Here is a 14,409-nt window from a genome sequence, read left to right on the forward strand (position 1 = left end):
AATATCCTGGAAAGGAGAGCAAACTCACCACGACATGGAACATGGAGAGAAATTATAAATAAGAAAATGAGGGGACCAGTGCAGGAGTTCCAATGCCAAATATTGGTAGTTCCAGAAAGAGAACAGAGAAGAAAAAACATTCAGTGATGTGTCTCAGGACTCATATCAGAGGACGTGAGTTATTCGAGGGTAGGAATCATCTGAGAATCCCAGGCAATAGATAGAAATAGACCCAATCAATAAATATTACCATTAAATTTCAAATTGCTAAGGGACGAGGGAAAGTAGCTAAAAGCTGGTGGGGAAAAAAACCAAAGTTTTCACCTAAAAGTTCAACAATCAAAATGGCATCAGACTCATCAGAAACATGGGACACTCAAAACAATGGCGTAACGCCTTCAAATTTCTGAGGGGCAATTACAGGTGATCTTCATTATTCAAGGATTCAGTATTTGGAATTCGCCTACTCGCTAGAATTTATTTTTTAACATGGAGATCGATACTTGAGATGTTTTCCTGCTCATTCAGGGTCTTGGGCAGAGTGGTGAAAACTGAGCAATACACACATTCCCAAGGCGACACTCTGCCTTCTTCTCTAAGCAAGTGTCCTCATCACAGTCTATTTAGTGCCACCTTGCTCACATTTTTGGGGTTTTTTTTTTATAGTGATTGCGAACTGTTTAAAATGTCCCCCAAGCACAGAGCTAAAGCGCTTTCTACTGCTCCTGACTGCGAGGCTGGCGTGTGCTTACAGGGAACCATGGTGTATGTCAGACAAGCTTTGGGCATAAGTAACAGTGCTGTTGGCAGAAAGTTCAATTCTAATGAATCAACAATATATGTCAAGCAAGGTGTCTTTAAACAACATGAAATAAGGTTATGGATTAATGGATTCATGAAAATGTCCTGACCAGAGGCTGGAAGGAACCCAGCTCTGTATTTCTCCTAGCATCACAGCTTCCTGTCCAAGCTTGCCATCTGCTGCTCACAAGATGGAAACCAGGTCCACCCCTGGCAAAGGATGAAGATGGGAATGAGGGTAAGAAAGGACTTTCTTTTCACATGCTCCTTTCTTTTCAGGATTGAAAATCTTTCACAAAAGGCTCCGGGAGATTTCCTCTGTCTTACAGAGCAGAAATTGGTCACATGTTCCAGTATGTGTGTTCCAACACCAGCTACCTTGTGTGTCCTGCAACTCTTCTCAGTTCTGACACTATCTACCTGGAGACAGCAGCCAAGCCCATAGGTTAAAGGCTCAGTCCTACAAAACTACCTTCCCCCACAACTTCAGAAGCCAGTAGCAAGTCCAGGCTGTCACCTGGGTTTCTCGCAATGTCTATAGCCTGAGGTTCCAGGACCTCCTCCTTGGGTTCATTTAATTTGCTACAGTAGCTCACAGAACTCAGAAAAACATTTTACTTACTAGATCACCAGTTTATTATAAAAAGATACAACTCAGGAACAGCCAGATGGGAGATGCCTAGTGCCAGGTATGTGGGAAGGGGCACAGAGCTTCCACGTTCTCCTTGAATCTCCAGGTATACCACAATCTGGATGCTCTCTGAAGCCCGTCATCCTTCTGGTTTTTTGTGGAGGCTTCATTTAATAGGCTTGGTTCATTAAATCATTGGCCGTTGGTGACTGAAGTCCATCTCCAGCCCCTCTCCCCTCCCTGGAAGGTGGGTGGATGGGAGGCATGGATATGTATGACTGAAAGTTCCAACCCTCTAATCACAGGGTTGGTTCCCCTGGCAACCAGCCCCACCCCCATTCTTGGGTTACCTAGGTTCTTTCCAAAAGTCACCTCATTTACATAACAAAAGACACCTTTATCACTGTCAACACTTAGAAAATTCCAAGGGGTTTTAGCAGCGAAGACTGTTGAGAATGAGAAATAAGTTTCTAGGACTTTGAGCCTTTGTATTTTGGGCAATATTGATTTCAGTGTCAAGTGTGACTCTAACTACTTTCCAGGACATTTTAGTGAAAATCTGGATTATCAGTATTATCATGAGGTGACTACCTTCTGAAGTGGCTATGAACTTGGATGAGTAAAGAGCATTTAAAAGTTTTTGCAACTCAAAAAAATCTGAAAAGGGGTGGCTGGTTCCTCAATTGGTTAGAACATGGTGCTGATAACACCAAGGTTGCCAGTTCGATCCCTCATAGGCCACTCTGGGCTGCACCCTCCTTAAAAAAATAGAAAAATGAATCTGACGTTATTGGGGGAAGATGGGGGAAGTGTACATAAGAATGCTCTGTACTTTTCTCTGTATTTTTATAACTCTTTGTGAGTCTTAAACTCTCTCAAAATAAAAGAATATAAAAAAACATATGCCAAAAAGGTTTAAAAATTTTTGTTTTCCAAATTCCATCACAACCTTTGGAGTCCCACATGGAAGGGCCTCAGTTTCCCCTTCTGTAAAATGAGGACTAGACCAGTGGTTTTTAAACCATAATGTCACTGAGAGTGTTTTAACAGCTTGGCCAGCATTTGCTCTCATTGTCATCTTTAGCATGTTATCCAAACCATTTGAAAATGCACAGGCAAAAGGATTACACGCTAACTTTTAATACACTGGAGAGCCCAGCAAGTTCACTTGTACTTTCATATTATAAGTATCTGTCACTAACCAATTGCACTACTGGAGCTCCAAGTTCACTGGTACTTTCTTTGACATTGTAACAAAGTGTCTCCTTTGCCATCTGTGCATTATACTTGCTCCTCTTTGGAGTGAATAATTACACCGATTGCAACTTCGTTGCTTTACTTTGTTGGAGTTGGGTGTTAAGAGTTTGCTTTTTGTTTGCTTAAATTCAGACCTGTATCACAATTATAGAAATGCAAATTATACCTACCTCAGGGCATTTTTAACCCATCAGATTGGCAAAGATCAAAATGTGGTACTACCACGTGAGTAAGATGCAGAAAATAGATGCTCTTACAAGTTACTGACGGGAATTCTAAGTGATACAACCCCTTTGGACTATTTCAAAATTTTAAATGCACATACTTTCTGACCTAGTAATTCTATTTTAGGAAATTATTCTATCTATATATTCTCTCATGTACAGACATAGATACAAATATAGATATAGCTATTCATTGCAACTTTATAGTAACAAAAAAATGGAAACAAATGAAATGTCCATTAACAGGGATTGTGTGAGTAAATTTTAGTCTATGTACATATACCGTGGAAAACTGAACTCTAGTTCCTAAAACAAAGAAGCAAATCTAGATCCACTTATAAGCAATATTTTCCAAGATACACTGCAAAAAAGAAAAAAAGCAGAGTGTAGAATGTTGTTTGCATGATAGTATAAATTGGGAAAAAAGAAAAAGAAATGGACAAAAAACTGGTAAACGTTATTGCTTCCTGGAAAGGAAAATGGAAGGCTACCAGAGGTTGAAGGGGCAACCACTTTTCACTGTATACGCTTTTTTTTTCAGTCTTGTTTGAGTATTTTCATGTTCATGCACTAACTATACAAAAGAGTGAAAAAAATCAGGCCTGTGTATGCTTGCCTGTGTGAAATTATCCAAGTGAATATACTATTAAAATACAGGTGTGCCACCCTCAATTAGATGCCAGGCAAGACTTAAAGCCAACTCTCATCAAATAATCGGTTGTGTAATCACCACTTAATACCCAACAGGTTGAATCTTGATCATCTGCTACACACTGTTTTTGCACTTGTTTTAACTTTCAAGTGTTTCTTCGTTGACTTTTACATTTATGCAAGGATCGCAGGCAGTTGTTAAATATTGTTAGTGAATCAATTTTGGAATAAATTTCCCCCTGGTCCATTCCAAGATTTCGGATCAAGTTTCAGTGATGAAGTCAGAAGTGCTTGCTAGTCACCCAAGGCGTGTCTCCATGCTGCGTGCCTGGACCACACACCCTGCCCAGATTCTGTTCCAGTGCAGCTGGGTGGTGCCTGAGCAAGTGTGTTCTCAGCAAGTTCCCTGGGAGACTCTAAAGCACTCTGCAGTTAGCATTCACCTGCAGTATCCAGAAAAGCAGGAAAAAAGTGTTAAGCCCCACAAACCTTTATCCAGCTACCTATGTCAGTCAGGGCCCAACCAGCAAAAGAGAAGCAACTCTGAGGATGGGAGTAAATTCAATGCAGGCGATTGAGGCACAGGTGATGAAAGAGTTCAGAAGCCAAATGCGAATGGCTAGACAGCCCAGAGATTAATATGTAACAGTGGGAAGCCACGCCCCCGCCTCCCCAGGGAGAAAGCTGGGAACAGAGGTAGGAGGTGATGTTTGCAGAGAAAAGGAACCAGAGTCACATGACAGAAGCTGAGGCCACAGTGTGCCCATCTGGAATCTGGGGCCAGAGCAGATGCAGCCACTGCCACCAAGATAGGGAGGGAGGGGAAGAAATACTCGGGCTTCTCCCTTCCACCTATTAGCCAAACCCTATAGGAAGCTAGAAGCCCCAGAAGCCTGGAAAACACAGACTTGGGGTGAAGGGCAGGCGGGGAGGAGGGGTGGGCTGTCAGCTGCCCTGACAATGCAGAGCTGAGCAGGAGAGGCAAGGAAGGGATCAGAGGGCAATAGACTCAGGGCCATCCCACCAGCTTTGGTTAAATTTAGTTGAAACCTTGGGCCACATTTTCTGTAGTCATTCTGAGAAATTTTGAGTGGAGAAGCTGCTGATGCCAGTGCTTTTGAGAGTGCAAAGCCCTGAGTTAGCCATCCTTGTAAGCCTTTGTCTAGAAAAATAAGGGAGGTTTAAAATATTTCCATACAATTTATATGGAATCCATAATTTGTGTAGATTCTGTCATCATACAACACTTTTTTCTGTGTGTTTACTAAAAAGGGGTAATACTTTTCTGTAACAGTCAAAGGTTTGCTTTTATAGTTATCTTCCAAAGGAACCTTGAAACCATCCATCCATCCATTCATCCATCCACCTATCCATCCTTCTATCCATCCATTCATCCATCACTTTTTATACACCGGGCACTGTTAATAGATGCCAGTGTACCACAAGGAAGAAAATAAATACATTTCCTGCCCTGAGAACTTATGTTTTAGTGGGCTATGCATGATTATTCTAGGAAACTATATTTGTTAGAATGTTTACTGTGAAACAAATTTCAGTCACTTAAAATATGAAGTATTTTTAAATTATATTTTACCTATTAAATGAGAAGTGGTCAAAAAACTTAAAAGCAGAAAAATCCATGAGCATTCTAGTCAAACAAAGCCTGTTAACTTTTTAAAAAATGTAATTCTTACTGAGAAAATTCATCTGGAAAGAACCCATATTGAGAAAATGATCTGAAAAGGGAAAGAAAGAAACAGCCCTTCCAAATTGTGTTGAAACAAATTATTCTGGCAGCTCTGTTCAGGATGGCTGGCATAGAGAGATAATGTGTTCAAATGGGCCAAAATAAAATAAAATAAAGCTACTGCAGTATACTATTTATATCTAAAAAATCATTAATAACATCCAGTAGCATATCAAATAAATTATGATGTAACCCTACAATGAAATATTACGTAACCATTAAAACTAAGAGTGGGAAGCAGAGGTTGCAAACAGCAAATGCATCACAATTACGCAGGGAGCTTGTCAAACGTACCGAAGCCCAGGCTTGACACCAGTCTTTCTGAAGCAAAGTCTCCACAAATAGGTTTGGGGTGTCTGTATATTTAACAACTTCCCAGGTGATTCTAATGCACCAAGCCAACTGGGAACGCTCTTCAAAACCAATGCCAGTTATGAAACAATATGCATAATATTGTGTTTCGTTAGGATTTGATTCAGCTGCATATGAAAGAAACACCCCCACCCCCACCCACACACATATACACACAAGTCGCAGTAGCTGAAACAAGCTAAAAGTGCATTTTTCGTGTAAATGAAGCTCAGAAGTAGGCATTCCCGTTGACAGCTCCATAAAGAAGTTAGGGACCTGGGCTACTTCCAACTCACCACCCCAACATGCCTAGAGTATAGTCTCATACTCAGAGTCCAAAATAGCAGCTAGCGCTCCAGCATAACATCCTCATTCCAGGAAATGAAGGCAGAAAATGAAAATGAAGGGGCACATGGCATATGTCAATTGCTATTTTTAGATTGCCTAGAAGTTACATCACAACATTTCATTTACATTAATAGAATTTAGTCATTGAGCTAAGTCTAGCTGCAAAGGAGGCTGGGAGAAGTCATTTTCCAGGAAGTCGTTCACTCAGTTACAAATCAGAAATTTTATTACTAAGAAAATTTGAGACAACCAATGTGGGTACACATACAGCAATCTCTACTGGAAATATAATATTATGTGGTGAGTACATATTGATTGGAGCCATGTGAAATTAACATTTCTAAGTTAGAAATAGACAAATAGCAGTTCATATGGTTCATCCTATTATAGTTCTGTGGGGAAAAGTCTAGAAAGACATGCAGTACATAAAGATGTGAATACTGTTTGTCTCTAGTTGGTTGACTCTCAGGTAGCCATGTAATTTTTAAAAATAAGGATCATAATATGTACACAGAAAAAGAGATTAAAACCAGCATGTAAGTTATAATCACATTTTTATAAAATATATGAATACAACATATATATGCATATACATATACAGAGAGAGACAAAAAAATGTATACACATTTTAAGAAAGGAAAAAACTGTATTAAAATTACACTGATGTTAACCACTTTGAGCACCTCTTGTAATTGCAGAAGTCAAACGTGACTTGCATTCATCTTCTGTTGTCAGTATATATTGAGTATTACAATTTTAATGCAGTTCATATATATACGCAGTTCATATATATATGTATATATACATATATATGAACAACACACACACAGCTTGGGGAGCTGGAGTAGCATTGACAGGGAAAGGACACAGGCTGGAAATAGCCTATATCTTGATGGGCTGGTGGTTACTCAGGTATGCACATACGTAAAGCATTACCAAGCATTAAAAAACAAATATTGCCCTAAGCTTCAGTGCCTTTCTGGATCACGTTAGCCAGGGATAGGTATACTGAGGGTCATGTAGCAGAGAGAAGCAGGGGCGGTAAGTGCTTTAGATAAGAGACATGAAGTTACCCTGGGAAGTGGACATTCCATGAGGCCCCAGATAACAGAAAGGAGCCAGTTCTGCAAGGACCAAGGGAAAGCAATCCCAGCAGAGGGAGGAGCAGATGCAGAGCCCCAGGGGCAGAGAAAACTGGGCTTGTTTGAGCAATCGCAAGGAGCAGGTGTAGCTGGCCTGAGCAAAGCAGGAGGAGAGTGGTAAAACGTGCAGGGTTAAGACATAGTGGGCGTGGCTAGTTCCTGTCTCCGTGCTCTTGCCTCTGCCAATCAATTCCTCAGGCTGAAATTGCCCCCCTCCTCCCCACCCCACACACATTCAAATATTACCTGCTCAGAGAGGCCTTCCTTGACCATTCCCACAGCCACTATCACATCCTTGTTTTATGTCTTCTGAGACCGTATCATTATCAAGAAATTACAATGCTGATTTGATCATTTAGTGTTGACTGCTTTGCTAGCCACTAGCAAAGTTCTCTTGTCGTTTGAATCCCCCTTGTATTTCCAGGGGCCGGCACAGTGCCTGGCACATTGCAAACACAAACAAATAGTTGCTGAACAAAGGAACAAACCCTTAAAGGAAGCAGCAGGGACAATTCTATTAATTATGCAAGCCGTATTTGCTATATGCCGGCTCTAGGCCACGTTGCTGATGATAGCTCTCCCAGTGAAGCACAGAGATTGACAAACAAAATCCCGCTTTTATGAGGACTTAGTGAATGTAAGGGGGAAAGGAAAACAGGTAATACACAAGTAAATCATTATCTATCTGTATAGTTAGATAGACTCCAGATGTATAACGTTAGATGGAATAAGTTCTAAGAAGGAAGATGAAGCACAAAGGAGGGAGTCTCCACGCGTTTGGGTGCAGGGACAGGGGGCGGCAATATTGGAATGAGCAAGTCAAGGATGGCCTCTCTAAGAATGTGAATTTGAATCAAAACCTGAAGGTGTCAGGGAGGTTGGCAGGTGGATAGAGAGGGAATAGCTTTAAGTGCAAAAGCTTAGAGAGGGCAGAGGGAGCTTGGGGCTGAAGCTGGAGGGAAGGATAGGGTACTGTGAGAAGAGGTCGGGAGAGCGGACCAATCAGGGAGGGGAGGGTCGCCCAACACCTGGGGCATCACCCGCGGAACTTACAAATGCTCACTCTCGGGCCTCACCCCAGACCTACGGAATCAGAAACTGTGGGGTGGGCCGAGCAGTCTGCTCTGACAAGCTCTCCAGGTGCTTGTGTGCACGGTAAAGGTGGCAGACCCCTGGAGAAGGAGGCTTTCGGCGTGTGGTCCCAGTTGTTACTCTTATCATCCACGTGATCACGGTCCTCTTTATTTCACTAGCTGGGCAGGGAGAGGTACCAGTCCAGCGCTCTGCGGATCTGCTGGGCGCTGACGCTCAGCCGGGGTTTCTCCTAAGCCCACCGCACCCCGAGCACCCACACCCCCACCCCACCCCCACCAACTACAGCCCGACACGGTCCTCTCGGCAAACCACCCCGGCGACCCGCCTTGGGGACCAGACGCCCAGGGTGGCAGGTGCAAAGGCACCAGGTCCGGGGAGGACAAAAGTGTCGGCCTAGAACGCAGGGGTGCGGGCCGGGGGCGCATCCCTCGCCGCCCGCGGTCACCGTACGCTCCCCGGCGCGTGTGCGCCTCCTAGCTCCCCGGGGATTCCGCGAGTCCCGGGCCGCGCGGCTCCGGCCTCGGGATTGGCTCGCAGCTTCCCCCGGGAGCCGCTGATGCAAAGCCAGGTTGGAGCGGCTGGGCCCGGCCAGCGCCCTCTAGGCAGCGGAAGTGGAGGTTGCATTACATCCGTCCTCCCCGCCTCGCAGAGTTGGGAGAAGGAAGGCTGGGGGTGTGGAAAAATAAAAGGAAAAGTCCTTGCACCATGTAGACCAGCGCCCCCCACCCTAGCACCCCGGCCGGCAGGGAACCTCCCAGTCTGCGGCCATGAACACGAGCAGCGAGGGCGAGAGCTTCCCGGGCTCCGTGCAAAGTAAGTGCTTTTCCGGGCGCAGTGCGCGCTCCGGGGCCCGGGCCCAAGCACGTCTGCGACGCAGTGAGCAGGCCCGGGGCCCCGAAATCGGGGTGACGGCCCGGAGCTGGTGTCTCGGGGACCGCGGCGGGCGCGCCGTGCAGGGGGCGCTGGAGTGGGGGCACCTAACCCGGTACAAGGCGGGGGGCGCTCTCCAGCCTCGCAAGACTCCTACGAAGAGAATGGTGGGGGAGGGCATGCTTCCAGACAATCGCCACCCCCTCGAGACGTTTCCCGCCCCCCAACGGAGTTTGGGGGGATTTGGGGTAACCGTGGCAACACTGGTGGGAAAACTTCTGCCTCGGTGGTCCCAAATCCTTAAAGTCTGGGGAGCGGAGTGTTTCACGAGGTCTGTCTGGCTGGGCTTGCCGCCTTACTGCAAAGCCTTTTCTACATTAAAGGTGGAGCTTTGAATGGGGAACGGAGCCTTGGTCGTTTTCTTTGAGTTTGGGGTTCATTTATATTTTCCTGATGAGGACAGCAGTCCATGGTTTTGCCTGGTGCATTGTTTCCCAAAGTGTGGTCCAGGGACTGAGTGCAAACCAACCACCTGGGAGCGCGAGCGCTTATTTAAAAAAATATAAATAAAACTCTCTGGGCCCCACCCATCAGGTCGGGGAATGGGGTGGAGATGGGGGCCAGAGGGATCTGCCGGCCGGCCTTCCCTGGATGAAACAGATGCACGTAAAGTTTGAGAACCCCTGGCACAAGGGTTTGCAGACCCCTGGCACAGAGTAAGCGCTTAGACTGTTAGCTGTTGCTGTTAACAGTTTGAGAGACATTGGCTCCCCAACTTGGCTGGGTATGCCTTGCATAATTTGTGAAAACCACAGATTTCCCTAAACCCCAGTGCCCCTTCACCCCACCTCCTTTATGACTCATCTCGGAGGTGGGACTCAGATATGTCCATGTTTAACCCCTAGCCATCCACCCCCAGGTTTTTCTGCTGCTGACACAGGTTTGGAGAACTTTGCAAAGATAAAGGAATTCTTTTTGTTGGTGGTGAGCACAAACTGAGCGCAGTGATTTTTATTTGGTCTCAATTACTGCTCACTACCAGCGCAAGAGGTGGGTGTATTTTATCATTCCACATGTTCAGAGGGGCATACTTTCAAGTTCAAATAGCAGACCTCAGTAAGAATCCCACCAGGAGACATGCTGAGGGAGGGGACCCCCTTGAGCTGGACTTTTACAAGCACCATCTCATGTAACCCTCATCGCCAGACTGGGAAGCAGAAACTTCTCTTCTCCCCATCTCATCCTGGGTACCAGTCCTGTCTGATCATTAAGGAATGGTCAGCAATGCAAGTCACCTCCTCTTTCGGGTCCTTGTGTTCCTCTTAGTCCCGTGAGCATCTCAGCAGCTGCAGGGAAGCAGGTTCCAGAGGAGAAGCCAAGTCTTTGTTCCTTCCATCCACTGATTTCAAAGTATTTAAGTACCCAGGGTGCTCTGCTCCTCCCAGCTGAGAAAACGTTCTCACGCTCAGCTCAGAGCATCTCTCCTTAGCACATTGACCAATGTGTATTTCTAAACAGACTCCTCGTCTTCGTTAGACGTGGAGGAAATTGAACACAATGTAAATATTGTATACATTTTCAGAAAATTATGATGCATGGATGCCAACCATATACGCACAAAATAGTTCTCACATTACTTGTAGGCTTGGGGGAAATTGGAAATAACAAAGACCTGATGGTTACTGAGAAGAATATGAAGCATGGAGAACATGAAATAATGTGTTATCATTAAATATATTTACAAATATATTTTAGAGATGTAGTGCATGCTTATGTGATATTATGTGGGGGAGAGATTAGCTTTACAGTACATTATGATCTTAAACAATTTTCAATTAAAGGCAATTTTTAATTGAAGATGAATGGAAGAAAATATTTTGTAATGTTTCTGGTACACATACATGGAAAGATTGTGAGTGTAGAACTGATTCAGGGTCGTGAATATCCAAGGTGGTATATAGATGATGTAGTATAGAATTGTACACTTGAAACCTATGATGTTTCCCCGAAAATAAGACGTAGCTGGACCATCAGCTCTAATGTATCTTTTGGAGCAAAAATTAAGACCCGGTCTTATTTTACTATAATATAAGACTGGGTCTTATATGATACAATATAATATAATGTAATGTAATACAATACAACACAACACAACACAACACAATACAATACAATATAATACCGGGTCTTATATTAATTTTTGCTCCAAAAGACGCATTAGAGCTGGTGGTCTGGCTAGGTCTTATTTTAGGAGAAACACGGTATGTAATTTTATTAACCATTGTCACCCCAATAAATTTAATTTTAAAAACTTTTGAAAATAAGAAAGATTGTGAGTGATTTCCCCCTGTTTCTCTTCCAAATTTTCTGTTATAAACATGAGTCTCCTTATAGTAGGGCAAAGAAAATTTTAAAAAGAAAAATTAAGGTCATATTAGAGATTTATTACTTAGTGGTATTTCTTTAGTAAACATTTACATAGCACTTTCTAATATAATGCCAGGTACTGTGGCATTATATGTTAACACAGTATTAACTCTTGGGAGCATTACCATGGCGAAATAACGTCCCCCTCAGGAATGGATTTTGACTGCAAATCACACAACGGAACTCTGCTAGCCTAATGAGAAGGCTGGAATTGATTGATTCAGGGGATCAGTGAAGTAAAGACTAATCTGTAGGGATCTTTGCATTTTCCTCATAGTTACAACATAGCTGCAGAAGTCCCTAGCATCACACCTGCATTCAAGGCAGAATGTCTCTTCCCTTTTTATCATAAAAGCCAAACTTTCTCCAGCAGCTCCACTAGCATTGTGCTGGAGGGTTTCCCGAGTATGTAGGGAACCAAGATTGTTTAGACTAGGGGTTCTTACAGGGCGGGTGAGGTAGGGTTTGGACACGTGGAAGGATTGGTTTTCCTAATGACTGGGAAGTACAGCTCCCTTTCCATTGGGGTAGCAGAAGGCTGCTGGTCCTTAGAAAGGCAGGTCAGTCCTGCACAGCAAAGACATTTTCCTGAATAAAATGCCACTAGTGCCTCTGGACAAAGAGTTGTTAGGAGCCATCGCATGGGTCTGGGTACATTGCTGCTAGGAAAGAATTGGGGTTCTGTCCGCAAGGAAGGAGAGGGTAAGGGAATGGACCCTGGGCCAGCAACTAGCCGCATCTGCCACCGTGTCCTTTTTTCCTACCCTGACTGGCTGGTGGTGTCATTTCAGGCTGCTTGGAATTAATCTGTGACTTTCCCTTTGTCCCATGGAGTTCCAGGTGGCACAACGGTGCTGGTTGAGCTGACTCCCGACATCCACATCTGCGGCATCTGCAAGCAGCAGTTTAACAACCTGGACACCTTTGTAGCTCACAAGCAGAGTGGCTGCCAGCTGACCGGCACCTCCGGGGCAGCCCCCAACACAGTGCAGTTTCTATCCGAGGAAACAGTACCTGCCACCCAGACCCAGACCACCACCAGAACCATCACCTCGGAGACCCAGACGATCACAGGTATGGCTGGGGGATGGGGCGTCTGTTAAAGTTGGCGATGTCCCAAATGCTTCCTTGGAACTTGTGAAAACTCTAGGTTCCCAGGGTCCATCCTCCTCCTAGGGTTGCTGATTCATTATTTTTAACAAGGTCCGCTGGGCAAACAGCTGCCCAGCCAGCTTTGGAAACTGCTGGGTTAAAAAATTAAGTGTTAGCGGTGATAAATGTTGTCACATGGTAAACAAACAAACAAACACAAACAGGTTTCTAAAACAAAAACCTATATACTAAGAAAAAAAATACTTGCGAGACATACATTGCAATTAAAAAGAAATGGTTATTTTGGGTGATGGGAGTATGTGTGTGATCCCTGAATTTGCGTTATTTTGTGTAAAGGGACAAAAAACATAAGGGCTTTTTTATTTGTTTTTAAATCTATAAACAAGTGTTGGTATCTTCCCCTCACACACACACACATATACCTGTACTTAAACCTATATACTCTGTCTTAAGGGACCAGACAGATCACTTTAAAAAGTATGAGGTAACTCATTTAGAAGATAGTACAGATACTGCTGGATCCTGTGGGGCCTTGGAGAATATATTCCTTAGCTAAAGGCATTCGCATTTTTAGATTAAAATACATATATTTTAATGTACCTACCAAAGAAGACAGGTTGTAAACACTCCCCTCCCCCCCCAAAAAAGAAAAAGAATCATGTATGTGTTTGCAAATAAAGTTGCAATTTTTCTGAAGTACAAACAATGTATTAAAAAGTCTAAAAACAACTGGAAAAAAATTGCAGCATGTATGCCTAAGGCCAGATGTCCCTCATATACAAAGAACTCCTAAAGTCAATAAAAGTAGAGAAAAAGAACCAACTGAAAAAGTCAGAGGGCATACAAGAGGACACAAAACATGAAATAATGCTTTCTCACCTTAGTAGCTAAAGAAATGCAACTCAAAAGAAGGCTTAGGGTAAGGATACCGCTTTCCTTTTCTCGGGATGTTCGTGATATTTTCCAAGTCTCAACTATTATATTTGAAATCTTTCACATTTTAAAATGTACATAAACACATTTACCCAGTAAGTCCACTTCCAGGTATTTATCCTATAAAACTTGATAAACAAAAGTATGAGGGTATTTGTTTCTAGTATATACTGCAAAGAAAGTGGGACTTCTATATGTATACACACCAAGAGGAATTCAGATAAATACACATCAGAGATTCAGACAGTGAACTGTGACTTCGCCTTGAAAAGGGAAGCTAGATCTGTGTGCATCTGTAGAAAAATTCTCGCGGTAAATGTGAAAAACATCCTTTTGCATACTTACATAGTATTGTATTCAAGGAAAGCTTCTAGAACAGGAATGAGGCAGGTGATGTGAAACAAGGAAGGGTAAGTTGTGTGTCAGCATTAGGGAATGGTGGGGACGGTGCTGAAGTGGAGAAAGCTGCTGTTTGGATCCAGTCAGTTAGATATTTGGGCTTTTCAGAGAAACTGAAAAATGTGAAATGTCCCAAATTTTAAACCTTTCGTGGCCAGACAAAATACATCTGTGAGCCTGAGTGAGCCCACAAGCTTTTTCAAGCTGATTCTCAGTGTTTTCCAAATAGTGAATGTGGAGCTGAGTGGAGAATTTCCACCTTATCATTTGTAGATTGGTGTGACGATTGATTTTTTTTTTTTTTTGGCAATAAGCAAAGTTCTGTGGTTGTTTCCCTAATGCATCCACCATAATGATTCTGCTGAGGTTTTTTTTGTTTTTGTTTTTGTTTGTTTTAATTAAAGTTTATTGGGATGACAA

General features: G+C 43.4%; 1 protein-coding gene across 4 annotated transcripts in view; it reads left to right on the forward strand.

Annotated features, from left to right (window-relative positions):
* Nucleotides 1-8,852: 8,852 nt before the first annotated feature.
* The window catches only part of ZFP64 (ZFP64 zinc finger protein), a 74,281-nt gene continuing 68,724 nt past the window's right edge, over nucleotides 8,853-14,409 (forward strand). For 2 of the 4 annotated variants that reach the window (XM_019726073.2, XM_074317504.1), the window contains exons 1-2: nucleotides 8,853-9,060; nucleotides 12,379-12,618. In XM_019726073.2, the coding sequence (XP_019581632.2) occupies nucleotides 9,015-9,060; nucleotides 12,379-12,618 (286 nt within the window). In that variant the 5' untranslated portion in view covers nucleotides 8,853-9,014. The remainder of the gene's footprint in view (nucleotides 9,061-12,378; nucleotides 12,619-14,409) is intronic. The other 2 variants (XM_019726071.2, XM_019726072.2) reach the window with 2 other exon arrangements.

Source organism: Rhinolophus sinicus, linkage group LG13, assembly GCF_036562045.2.
Source record: "Rhinolophus sinicus isolate RSC01 linkage group LG13, ASM3656204v1, whole genome shotgun sequence".
Taxonomy (NCBI): Eukaryota; Metazoa; Chordata; class Mammalia; order Chiroptera; family Rhinolophidae; genus Rhinolophus; species Rhinolophus sinicus.